Below are 13,515 nucleotides of genomic sequence, written 5' to 3'. Positions count from 1 at the left end.
TTTCTTGTTTCCTCTTCACCTCTACACTCATGACCCTAGTTCAACTTTTCATAACTGGACTGTTGGGGGTGGAGATCAGCGATAGAGCATTTGCCTGTATAACTGGCTTCACTCAGTTCACTTGGGGCCAAAGCCTAAGGACTGCCCCCAGACTCAGTACTCAAGCTGAACAAATCTGAATGTAATATTTCTTTTTTTTTGATGGGTGGGGCTGTGTTCCTGTCTCACTATTTGTTCGGCCTGAGATTTCCAGCCGTGGAATCAGCAGGCAGTTGGGTAGAGCCAGGTCTTGGTGTTGAGCTGTGGACCTTTGAGATAGCTCTCTCTGATTAACATTCCCTGAATGTAATATTTCTGACCATCAAAATCAATGCAAAAATTATTATAAGAAATAAAAATTTAAATACAATTAGGATCAGTAATACTGATTTTTTCCTTTGTATCGAGGCCCCAGTATGGCTCTGCAGGGCACAGCTGCTGCCTTGCCAGCCTCCTCGCCTGCTCCTGCTCACTCCATCCTACTTAACCCTATCAAATGCGTCCTTCTAGAACATCTTGACTCACCATGCCACTACCTTTAACACCACCTCGAATTCCTTTCTCCTGCAGCCAGATTCTGGTCTGGTTTTCATGACCCTCAACTCAGTCCCTCCAGCTTTCATTGTTACTAACTGCCCTCCATTGCAGGTGTTATCATTGCCTGGCAGGCTACACTCCATGGGGTCTCAGAGTCAGACATGACTGAAGCGACTTAGCATGCAGGCACGTGTGCAGCACTGTCCCTCCAGCTTCCATTCTTACTAACTGCCCTCCACTGCAGGTGTTCTCATTGCCAGAGGAGCCTGGTGGGCTGCAGTTCATGGGGTCTTAGAGTCCGACTTAACTGAGATGACTTAGCATGCACGCATGCATGCAGCACTGTCCCTCCAGCTTCCATTCTTACTAACTGCCCTGCACTGCAGGTGTTCTCGTTGCCAAGAGCATGCTTCCCCTCGTACTTGTCACTACCAAGTCTTTCTCTCTGTCACCATTCTGAGTCTTTTTATTCTTCCTTACATAGGTGTAGATGTTCCTTGGCACTTTGAGGAGTGTCATCTTTTGTTCTCTAGACCCTTCACCAAATGTTCTAGGCTGAGTCTTACTTGACTTTTCAGTTATTACCTTAATCTGCTTCCTCCAGGAAGTCTTACCTGCTGCCACTCTCCTCGCCCATATACATCGGTGCCTCCCTCTGTCACATCCCCTCGCTGTAATTTCCTGTTTACTGGTTTGTGCACTTCAGAGGGTAAAGTTCATGTCTTGCTCATACTTTATTCTTAGCATCTAACATAATACTTGGCATAGACTGGTGGTGTGATACAGATTTGTTTCATGACCGTCTATTGTCATAATCCATTTAGTATTTTGTCATGGGACAGCGGCCTCCCTTCCCGAGCCATCCAGGCCACAGAAGATTCACGGTGCACAGTCTGAAATCAAGTTGGTCTCAGCTAGAACTCTTTCTTTAAAAAAAATGTCTGTTTATTTATTTATTTGGGTGTGCCGGGTCTTAGTTCTGACACATGGGATCTTGGATTTTTGTTGCAGCATCGAATCCGGACCCCAGGCAGAGGGGGCACAGAGTCTTAGCACTGGACCACCAGGGCATTCTATCTCCATTATTTTACTAGCTGTGTGGCCTTTGGATGTTTACTTGCTCTCTGAAAAACCTCAGTTTTTTTCTTCTGTGAAATGGAGATAAAAAAGTAAATCTTGCACAGCTATGAGGATTAAATGTGAAGATTAAATGTGACCATCTCTTCACCATGTTTAGCTCACCGATCAGCATGGAGCAGTGTGGGATCTACATTAGCTCCTTTCAGTAATCACTTGTGGGATGAATGACTGAGGACCCATCAGACGGGTTCTCTAAACTATGACAGGGTCGGGAGGGTGGCTGGCATCTCCTGAACTCACCTCCATTCACCAGAAGCCAGGAGGAAGATGTTGACTTCAACTTGTTTTGGGTGGTGCCCTTTTTCAAGCATGGAAGTGGGGCTTTGCTGCCCAGATTTCTGACCTGTTGATAACCTGCTTCTTTCTCCTCAACTGAGAAGGTTTCATAATGAATTGGAACTGGCTCTGTGGTTCTCTTGAGTAAAAATGTCATTCTCATACTCTATGAAATAGGTATTAAGTCAGTTTGTGAAATATCGAACAAAAAGGCAGGTGTTTAGGTAACAAGTGTCATGATGCTCCCAGGAGTCTCTGTGAGCAAAGATGTTTGTGGTTCATGGTAGGTTTGATGCATTATCTCCTTCTCGTTCTTAAAAATAGGGTCCCCTGGCACCACTGAGGACAGTTAAGGAGGAAATATATCTTAAAAATAGACTTTCCTGTATAAAATAATAAATGAACCCTCCCTGACAACAAGGAACCTGGTGTGGGGGCAGGAGGCACTCCACTAAAAATAAAGCCAATCATGAAACTCAAGGAGCTGCTGTACGTCGTTGTTTGTCAAAGCTGTGGGCTGACTCACCACGCAGCCAGGTGGCGAAGGCACAGGTCTGGAACCCAATATCGTCTTGCTTACCCATAACTCGCCACCTACCCCTGCCCTCCATCTTGCCTCTATAGGGCACTCATCATTTTCCTTCAATGCCTCTTTGCAAACCATGCCTCACCTTCTGGGGTCTTTCCTTAGCAGAGAAAACTTCAACTTTGACACTTGAGTCCCAAGTTCTCCTCTTGTCCCCACCACTTTAGCAGGGCCTGGACCAAACCACCCACCACCTCTCTACAAAGATCCTACTGGTACCACCCACTGCCTTCTTACAAGGACTTTCTGGTTTAAGCAAACCAAGCACACACTGCTCCTAAAGAGGACAGGGCCAGGTCACTTAGAGTCCTCCTTTATACCACTTAATGACAAAATATCCCCACCCAGACCCTGTTTTTAAGACTCTGATATTTGAAACTGAATTTTGAGAAAGACTCTAGAGAAATATGAAAAAATGGGGATGATTTCGAGAACACACAGCTCATTTAGAAAATAAATGTGCTTCAAGTTTATTCTCTTGTAAAGAATTGTTGAAGACCTGCTTATCCTTGGGGTTCAAAAGAAAACCTTACTGTAGTTGCTGCAAGAGCTTGCAGTGTTAAAATACGATGTCAGCAAAATGGTTTTTTTGCTGACTGAAAGCTCAGTTGAGTGTTCTTGCTGATGATTTTCCTCAATCTTGGTCCCAAACTCCATTGCTCTGTTTATATTCACGTGGCTCTCACAAGAGCTGCCTGGTAACAGAAGCCAAGGACATGAGCCTTTGATATACAGTAATCTGGAGCTTCTCGGGTGGTGCTAGTGGTAAAGAACCTGCCTACAAATCCAGTATTCTAGCCTGGAGAATCCCCATGGACAGAGGAGCCTGGTGGGCTACAGTCCATGGGGTGGCAAAGAGTTGGACACGACTGGGTGACTAAGCACACAGCACACAAATGCAGGAGATGTAAGACACATGTGTTTGATCCCTGGATCAGGAAGATCCCCTGGAGGAGGACGTGACAACCCAGTCCAGTATTCTTGCCTGAAGAATCCATAGACCAAGGAGCCTGGCGGGCTATAGTCCATAGAGTTACAAAGAGTCGGACACGACTGAAGTGACTTAGCACCCACACATATAGCAAAACGGTGTGACCCCGTTCAGTCCCAGGGTCTTATTCCGTTCTCAGCACCTTTAACCCACTTGGAAGAAGAACAGCCCCGGAGTAAACTTTATCCAGTATTGTTTTCTTAACATGTATTATTCCATTCACTCCTCCTACCTTATGAGGAAGGTATTATTTTTCCCATCTTTTAGTTGAGTAAACTGAGGTTTAGATAAAAGAACAGGCCTAGGTCCCTGTTAGTAAGTGATGGAGCCAGGATTTGAATCTATGTATCCCTGGCTTCAAAGAACGGGGCCTTAAGCGCTGCAAACCATGGTCTCCCACATACTGTATTTGTCCTTTTTAGAGAGTACTGGGTAGAGAGTATATTTTATGGATTTTACAAAAACTAATAAGAGAATTGAACAAGTGCCCAAATGGGAAGAATGAAAATTCTAATCTAGCTATCAATATCATTAAAACTTAGGCACAGAACTTCCCTGGTGGTCTAGTGGTTAAGGATCTGCCTTCCAATGCAGGGGATGCAGGTTCAAGTCCCTGGTCGGGAAACCAAGATCCCACATGCTATGGGGCAACTGAGTCCACGTGTTGTAGCCAGAGAAGCCTGTGCACGCCAATGGAAAATCCCACATGCCACAACCAAGAGCTGACACAGCCAAATAAATAAATGTTTTAAAAAGAAAGAAATAAAACTTACACACACTGATTAACAAAGAGCAATTTTATTAGGTAAATACATTTTTTTGTTTTTTTCTTTGGTATTTGTCACCTATTGGTTCTATGATACTGGAATGTCTTATAAGAATATCTTTCATGGTGTTTTTATAGACTAAGGTAACAGTAAAAAAAATAAAAGACAAAAGCCAGGATTATATGAAGATGACCAAGATTCTGCCTTGCGATTAACCATGGATCTTTATTTGAAAATTTTAAAAAGTCTTCAAATGGTTGAGGAAATGCATGAAAATAACTGTATACATAGTCGAAGTCAGAAACCTTTCCCATTCCTGTCTTTTTTTTTTTGGATGGGGGAGGGTAGTGATCAATATTTGGTTCTACATAGTGTGTTGCACAGAAAACTCTACTCAATGCTCTGTGGTGACCTGAATGAAAAGGAAATCCCAAAGGGAAGGGAATATATGTATACATATGACAGATTCATTTTGGTATACAGTAGAAGCTAATACAACATTGTAAAGCAACTATACTCCAATAAAAATTAGTTTAAAAAATAGTCTTTTGTTATCTATGAATAATTCTTACTTATGGATGATAGTTACTGTTCCATTAGGGAATCTTAGTATATTTCCTTTTGTTTCCTGGCCACAGAGGCAGGGACCTCTCAACTCTTATGAAGATCCCCGGATGGCCTGTGGTTTCCAGTCGGCCTATCATCCACCAAGAGCTTGTTACCCGTTCTGGGAAGAGACAGCTACTCAGGAAGTGCCCACCGGCCTTGAGCACTATGGCTCAGGTAGGAACGTAAATGGCGGCTGAGACTGAGGGTGGGGTTGAGGGCCCGAGGCAACTGGGTGCGGGCTGCATCCTGTGTCATCTGCCCTCACAGCGGCCCTGGCTTATGTGGGTACCGGGTGTTCTTGTTCTATGGGAAGTCCCAGAACTTTTCAGTCATTTTGAATGACTTTATTCTCCAGCGACAGAAAGACTAAACTCTAGGAAGGGGCCCACGCGAGGTTTCTTTACTTATGTCTTCATTTTGTATATAGTTCTCTCCACTTTGCCTGTCTGGGGTTTTAACCCCTAAAACCTGGCTGTTAACAAAGGACCTAGAAGGTTTTTTAATTATGAAGTGTGAACCAGAGGGACAGAGGGTGTGTGGACTAGCCAGCCTTTGTTGTTGTTTTAATTCTTATTGGAGCACGGTTGTTTTAGTGTTGTGTTAGTTTCTGTGTGTGTGTGTGCACGCGTGCTGAACTGCGTCCAACTCTTTGTGACCTGTGGACTGTACCCACCAGGCTCCTCTGTCCATGGGATTCTTCAGGCAAGAACACTCTAGTGGTTACCATGCCCTCCTCCAGGGGATATTCCCAACCATGGAATCCAACTGCATTGGCAGGTGGATTCTTTACTGCTAGTGCCACGTGGAAAGCCCTATCATACAGCGAAGTGAGTCAGCCATATGTATACACATACGCCCTTTTTTGAATTTCCTTCTCTTTTAGGTTACCACAGAGCACCGAGTAGAATTCCCTGAGTTATAGAGCAGTTTCTCGTTAGTTACTTATTTCATGAAGTGAAGTGAAAGTGAAAGTTGCTCAGTCGTGTCCGACTCTTTATGACTCCATGGAATTCTATACAGTCCATGGAATTCTGCCAGCCAGAATACTGGAATGGGTTCCCTTCTCCAGCAGATCTTCCCAACCCAGGAACTGAACCAGGATCTCCTGTATCACAGGCATTCTTCACCACCTGAGCTACCAATTTCATACACAGTATCAACAGTGTATATATATACATATATATATTGGTCCCAATCACCCAATTTATCCCACCCTCCTTTCGCCCCTTGGTGTCCATACGTTTGTTCTCTATAGTCAGTCTTCTTATATGATGTAATTTCTTTCATTTGTCTTCTCTTTCCATCATCCTCTTCTGTTCTGCCCTTCGCCGCATTTGGCTTCTTCCTCCTCATCTGCTGCCTCTCTCCTCAACTCTTCTTCCTCACAAGAGCTCCTCTCCTCAGAATTCCTTTCAGTCCTGACTTGCTGCTCACAGTGCTGCCCTCTGGTGAACAGGATCCACTCTCCCAAGGAGCAGACAAGTTCCAAGTCTATACCTCAGTTCTATTGTGCTGGAGTCATTGTGTTTCTCACAAATTCCATTGGTCCTTGCTAACTGGCTAACTTTTGTTGGTTTATTTTTGATACAAAATGTAAAACCTTAATTTAGGGATCCTGAAATGATTGATTCTGACAGTAAGTTCAATTTTTCAAGAGATCAGGTTATGATTATATATCCAGATACCAAAAAGCCGCATTTGTTTTCTCCCAGGACGAATTCTTAGTGTAAGAAATTTCATGATGCTTACATGTTGTGTGTGTGTGTTTACTGCTCAGTCATGTCCAACTCTTTGTGACCCTTTGGACTGTAGCCCGCCAGGTGCCTCTGTCCATGGGATTTTTCGGGCAAGAATACTGGAGTGGGTTTTGTGACTTCCTCCTCCAAGGGATCTTCCTAACCCAGTGATAGAACCTACGTCTCCTGTGTCTCCCATATTGCAGTCAAATTCTTCAACCTCTTTTCTAATGAAGTGCATAGTGTGAAAAGCCACTGGAAACTAACTTAAACGCAACTTTTTTTGTTCCATATCTCTTTACCTGAGAACACTGCTTTATGGCAAGTTATTTTTATAATACTGGAGAAATAAAGGAAATGTTTGTTTTGTTGCCTACACTGTATCTTTCACCTGGAATACACTGACAGACACAGAGTGAGACGTGGTAACACTTGATGGGGGCTGAGAAGGATGGGAGTTGGTCTGCAGTTGCCAGGTTCTCCTCCTGGGCAGGATGAAGTTGACCCTGTGTTCCCTGTCTTGACTCAATAGCCCTTGATCTTGGAGGTGTTCTTTGGCACTACCTCGGATCTCAGACAGGATAGCATCTGTGTCATCACTTTCTGCTTGGCATCTCAGTTCCCCCCAAGGATAAACACAGGTCTCGGCTATTCACCCATTTCATGAGGCGGCACAGAGAATTTTATAGTTGTTCACAGGTTAGACTTAAGGACTTAAAGTTTTAAGAGATGAGAAAAAGTGATCCTTTAAACATCTAAACCAAAAAAAAAAGAAAAAAAGATTTTGTTTGTGTAAGCAAAAGATCAAAATGGTTTTGTCTATATGTATAATTCTTCAATCCATTCACGCCACTAGGCTTTGAAGTCTTATATCTCCCTATGCAACAGAGATTAATGCTGCCTAGCCTTAACGCTTTCAGCTCTGGATGGTGCTTCTGTGTGCTACCAATTTATAGTTTATTACATTTACTTAATACATCTTCTTAGTAGCTGAGGTCATCTCCACATTCACTTGTAGCTTCAAATCAGAATACCTCATTTTCATCAGAAAAAGACATGGCCCATCTTTTTCTTAGCTAAGAAGTACATAAATAAGTGAAGATGATTTTTCAGTCTCCTCCTTGTCAAGTTTCTCAAAGGTAAGAGTTTTTACTTCAGGGCCAATGAGACAATGTCTGTGAAGATTTTTAGGAACCTCAGGAGGAAGCTTCTTTATTTTTTTAACTTTTTATTTTGTATTGGGGTTTAGCCAATTAAACAATGCTTTGATATTTCAGGTGAACAGTGAAGGGACTCAGCCATACATATACATGTATCCATTCTCCCCCAAACTGCCCTCCTATTCAGGCTGCCTCATATTATATTGAGCAGACTTATCCATGCTATACTGTAGGTCTTTGTTGGCTATCCATTTTAAACACAATAGTGTGTACATGTCCATCCTAAACCCCTAACTTATCCCTTCCACCCATTCTTCCCCCTTGACAACTGTAAATTCCTTCTGTGAGTCTCTTTTGTAAGTTCATTTATCTCATTTCTTTTTAAATTCCACATATAAGGGATGCGATATGATACTTCTCCTTCTCTGTTTGATTTCACTCAGTATGACAATCTCTAGATCCACCCATGTTGTTGCAAAGGACATCAATTCATTCTTTTTAATGGCTAATAGTCATTGGAAAAGACCCTGATGCTAAGAAAGATTGAGGACTGGAGGAGAAGAGAGCGACAGAGGATGAAATGGTTGAATGACATCATTGACTCAATGGACATGAGTTTGAACAAACTCTGGGAGATGGTGAAGGACAGGGAAGCCTGGCCTGCTGCAGACCAGAGGTCACAAAGACAAAAAGAATTAGACACGACTGAGAAACTGAACAAAAAATGGTTGAGTAATACTCCGTTGTATATATGTACCACATCTTTATCCATTCCTATGTTGATGGACATTTAGGTTGCTTAGGGGGAAGTTGTTTTAAAAATGCTAGGACTGATAGTCATGTAATAGAGTCTACTTTCCACAGTCTACCTCTTTAAGAAGGAAGCTGGAGTCTCCTAGATTGGTGGCTCTTGGGTAGGATGGGAAGATAAGGGCATATGATAATCAATCCTAAAATGACCTGGATTGTCACCAGCTGCAGCTCAGAAACTCTAGCCAGCTTCTATGAGGATGTGGTGCTTTGGTGGTGAACGTGATATCTGTAGTTTCCTGTATCCTAGGCTTCTTCTGATGGAAATATCTGGCAAAACCCCTGAGCCTTCCCAGCCCCTCCTTTGCCTTCTGAGCTGTCCAGATGAAGGAAGGGGTTGCAGTGATTATTTCTGGGCAGTGGTCCAGCCCTCCGCAGTGATGGGTGTCCTTTGGAAGGAGATCTTGGGGTTACAGGGAAGGGAGATGAAGACATGGACCAATCGATGATTTCTCCAGCTGCAGCGCATTTCCTTGGAGATGTGTTGACTAAGAAAAAAATAGAGAAAAAAATACTCACCATTTTTTTTCATCTTCTTTTATCCTATTTATAACTTCAGTTTCCTTCCCGTCCTCCTAGCCACTCCCCAGCCCTGCTTCCATCTCACATTTGCGCTCTGAGAAGGGATGTAGGCTCTTCTTCTGTCAGGACTACCCATCTGTTAGTGCCTGGGCTGCCCGGCAGGAGGGGCCATCGAGGACCGATGAGGGTCCTTCCTCTGAATGTTGTTCCTATTTCCCAAAGGGACTGAGGCCCAGAGGGAGGAGAAGAGTGGAGGGAGGGAGGAGGGGGAGAGAATAAAGCTGAGAGAAAATGTGAGCGGGGGAGAGGTTATCAGGTGATGGGAACAGAATGCTCAGCAATCCAGACTAGTCATGAATTAGTTGGACAGAATAGCTGGTGAAAGGGAAGAAAGAAGAGATGTGTGGAAATAGAAAAGAAAAGTGGGTGTTAGTAGAGAGACAGAGGAACTCTAGGACAAGAGAATGAAAGATGAATGGGAAGGGAAAAGAAGGGGAGGGGCAGATACCATGAAAGAGAAAAAGAGATGAATCTGAGGACATTAACTCTACAGCTAAAAAGGGAAGCCACATTTGCATGCAATTGCCTGTGCAGCTGTACATCTCTTCATGACAATCTTGTAGTCATCATTTTCTTTCATTTCTACCTCCTCCTCCAGCTCGCCTCTTCCCCCTCCTTCCCATCAGCCTGAAGCCATTAGCGACAGCCAATGGGGACCGAGAGTGGGGTTCTGCATGAATGAATGGGCTCTTTCTATCTTAGCCTCTCCTCATCCCTCTGTCGGGGAGCCTGGTGAATCAATGGAGCCCCTTACACGAGACACGGCTGAAATGTCTGTTGCTGTTTATAGTCTGACTGGAGTGGAGCCCACTGGCTCTGCCTTCCCTCTGTTCCCTTCTTCTATGTTGTCCCCCCACCTCAGCCCTTTCTCTCAATCATTGAAGCAAGAAGCATTTTTGTAAATATCAGTCTCTTGTTCCCCGTCTCTGAGAACTCACTAACACTGCACTGCCTCTTACTGTCATGACCAGCTCCCATCCATGGCCCCATGGAAGGGATGGAGTAGAAATGGCAAACTATTTTTAGACACAGACAGTGAGCTCAGAGTGGTGCCCAGACCCAGATGGAGTCATGCAATGCCTGTTTTCCACTGGGGACCAGAAAAGTGACATCAGAGACCCAACTGAGCACCCAGGCCACACAACCGTGGTCCCTCCCATCCACTGATAGCTGTCCATGTTTGACTTGAACCTCATAGCTCTGATGACTGTGAATGATAATAATGTGTATCAGAAACTATGACACACTTTCAGAGTGACATATTATCAAAGCATTTTTCATTTCAGGGATGGGTCTGTCTTGAATCAGCTAAACTTACACAGGTGTTCTTTGACCAAAGTTCACTTTTGCAAAATAGTTGTTTTGAGTTGGAAAGCATCTGCAGGTTCAGAACACAGTAAACCCAACTTACCCTCATAGGAACGGACCTATGGCCTCATTACTGTGGTCTTTGATTTGATAAGAGACAATGCTTTTTTTTTTTTCTTTTTGGATCATGCAATTTGCCAAGTTTTTGGTCCTGGGTCATAGTAAAAACCTCATCTACCCAGTCTTATTTCTTATTCTTGAGGAGAGAGGTGAGACTTCACCTCTAGACTCCAACCTCTAGAACCGATTGCTTGGATCTGCCCATCAGCCCTTCCTGTGTTGCCTTAGACAACTTATTTTATATTTCCACTTCCCCATCTAAACCAGTGTTTTCAAAGTGTTTCAGAGTCACCGGAGGGCTTGTTAAAATGCAGGTTGTGGGGGTTCTATCCCCAGGGTTTCTGATTCAGTGAGTCTAGGGTAGGGCTCAACATTTGCATTTCTCTCAAAGTCTCAGGTGGTGCTATGCTGTTGCCGGTCTGAAGACTACACTTTGGGAACCACCAAGTTAATATATGACAAGCGTAAAGCAGTGCCGTCACTAAGCAAGCACGATATGAATGTTTGCCACTGTAACTCTTTGTCCTCAAGTGCCCAAGCATCCAGAAATGTGTGTGTATTGTTGAGTCAGAAAGTGACCCGGTGATGGGATGAACATTTTTGGTGGCCAATGCCATGCCCTGAAAACTGAGAAGAGAGAAAGGGGAAGACTCATGCCTGTCTCTTAGCAACTTTTATCCAAATTTGTATATGAGACTACATTTATGTGATGTAAAGAAATGATCCCTAGATGAAATATCACATTTATGAGATAAAGGTTAACCATTAAGCGTGTGACTTTGAATCTTGCCACAGTATCTAAAATTTCTAAAATGCATTTACTAGCAAAAGGGTTGAATAAAAGAGTGTCTTTCCCAAATAAACTTCAGAAGTTCAAGTGGGAGACTGTACTGAAAGTCTGAGTTCACGGTCCCTCCCAAGCCAGACGGCCAGGCGGCTGGGAGAGATCAAACCTGGACCAGTGTTTGGAAAGGGCTATCGACAACCAGGTGGGAAGTTTCAGCAGGAAAAACAGATGCCTCTGACTTGGCTTTTAAGTGTTGCGAATATCGAGGGAATGCCAGAGAGACTTGTTAAATGGAGATTCACCTTGCTCTGAAATGTTTATTCTCCTAGCAGTCTTGTTCTTTTAGCTGATCATCTCAGATGGCCTTGTGGTTTAAAAAAAATGATATTTTAAACTCTATCTGCTGCACATATCTGTTCTTTCCTCATTCAGAGTATGTTTTCTTTTCTGAAAGGAGCTGTTCTAGGTTCTTTGTTCTTCAAAACAGTTCTGATCCTGTGTGTGTGGGTGTGCATGCATACATTTGTCTGGGATGTAGTAATATGGACCATTCCTCTCAGGGAAAATTTTGACCTCAGAATCTGACTTGGTAGTTGTGTCTGGAAGAGGGAAGCTGTAAGCCTGTCTCAGGTTTTAGCCTTTCACGCAAGGGGCTACAGTTGGGGCCAAGCTGCCGGACAAACTGCTTCCAGGGGATAGCACTGCCAGAAGCTTGATTCAGGAAACCCTCTCCCCACCTGCATCCCATCTCAGAGAGGACCAAAAAATGGCTAGGAGAGGCTTGGGGAAAGAGCAGCAGGTCTGCCTCCAGCTAGGAGTGCATTGGGAAGAGCATCCATATGCAAAAACTAGCCTACACTCTGGCTCTTATCACTTTGTTCTTCTGATCATGAGGTTTTTACCAATGCCTGAACCTCTTCTCCATAAGTGAAACGTATTTCTCTGGCTATGGATTGAATTTGCTCCTATTTGCCAATGTTACATTGTCCCATCCGTCTTATTCACCCCCAACCCCTTCCAGCTAAGTGCTGTTTCATATGCAGATTACCATCACTTTCAGTTTAAGTTTTTGAATATAAGCTGAAAGGTATTGAGTCCCAGCAAAGGGTTAGGGCAGCCATCCCCAACCTTTTGGCACTAGGGATCAGTTTCATGAAAGACAATTTTTCCTTCGACTGGGGGGTGGGGAATGGTTTCAGGATGATAAAGCCCATTACACTTTTTTGTGTGCACTTTATTTCTATTAATATTACATCAGCTCCACCTCAGATCTTCAAGCATTAGATCCCAGAGTTTGGGACCCCTGGGTTAGGGGGCTTGGTGGAAAGCAAGAATGCACCTGGGATCTTGTTCTCTATCCTTTAACAGGTCCGATCATTACACTCATTTCAAAAAGTTTTGTGCTATTACATAGAGTGCTATATTTCTACTTCAAGAGGTGTTATAGTATGTGATCAACAGATGCTACCTTTTCCTTACACCACAATCTGAATGTGAATTTAAGTGACCCAAAGAAACCTGGTGCCCGACCCTTAAGTCCTGAGTCTTGCCCACATTCATCCAGCCCCAGACTGGTTTTCTGACACCTGTCAATTTTTCCTTCCTGGTGTCCCAGTTTACAGAGAAATGAGAAGGCAGCCTGGTGAGGACCAGAAAGAGAAGCTACAGGCTAGAGAGTTCAGCAGCCCAGGGCAGGAAGGACTGTAAAGACCTTCCTAAATGTAAAACACCCCTGCAGTTCTTCTGAAGGGAAGGGAACCGAGTGGGAGAAACCTGGGCCGGGGTTAGTGAATTACAACGGGGATGCGTGCGCTCTTTGGCAGTCCTCCAGGGCCTCTTCTCAAAAATCCTAGGAAGTAACAGCATTGCACTGGGAGTCCCAGGGGGCTGGGGAGAAAAAAGTTCTCTTAACTTTTTCAAACCACAAATATTTGGTCCGAGTTGGGAAAAGGTCCCTGGGGCACGGAGTTCTTATTGGATTCAAGCTGTCTGACCCCTCTTCGGGAACTCGGTGGGGGGAGCGGGGGCTGGGGACCCCGGTGGAGGCCGCCTGGCGTCAGCCCTCCC

At 44.0% G+C, this 13,515-nt stretch overlaps 1 protein-coding gene across 2 annotated transcripts in view; it reads left to right on the top strand.

Annotated features, from left to right (window-relative positions):
• The window catches only part of ETS1 (v-ets avian erythroblastosis virus E26 oncogene homolog 1), a 139,486-nt gene that overhangs the window by 25,409 nt on the left and 100,562 nt on the right, over window positions 1–13,515 (top strand). For both annotated transcript variants that reach the window (XM_010844675.1, XM_010844677.1), the window contains exon 3: window positions 4,975–5,119. In XM_010844675.1, the coding sequence (XP_010842977.1) occupies window positions 4,975–5,119 (145 nt within the window). The remainder of the gene's footprint in view (window positions 1–4,974; window positions 5,120–13,515) is intronic.

This window comes from Bison bison, unplaced genomic scaffold, assembly GCF_000754665.1.
Source record: "Bison bison bison isolate TAMUID 2011002044 unplaced genomic scaffold, Bison_UMD1.0 scf7180017864205, whole genome shotgun sequence".
Taxonomy (NCBI): domain Eukaryota; kingdom Metazoa; phylum Chordata; class Mammalia; order Artiodactyla; family Bovidae; genus Bison; species Bison bison.
This window is presented reverse-complemented; position numbering and strand designations above follow the sequence as displayed.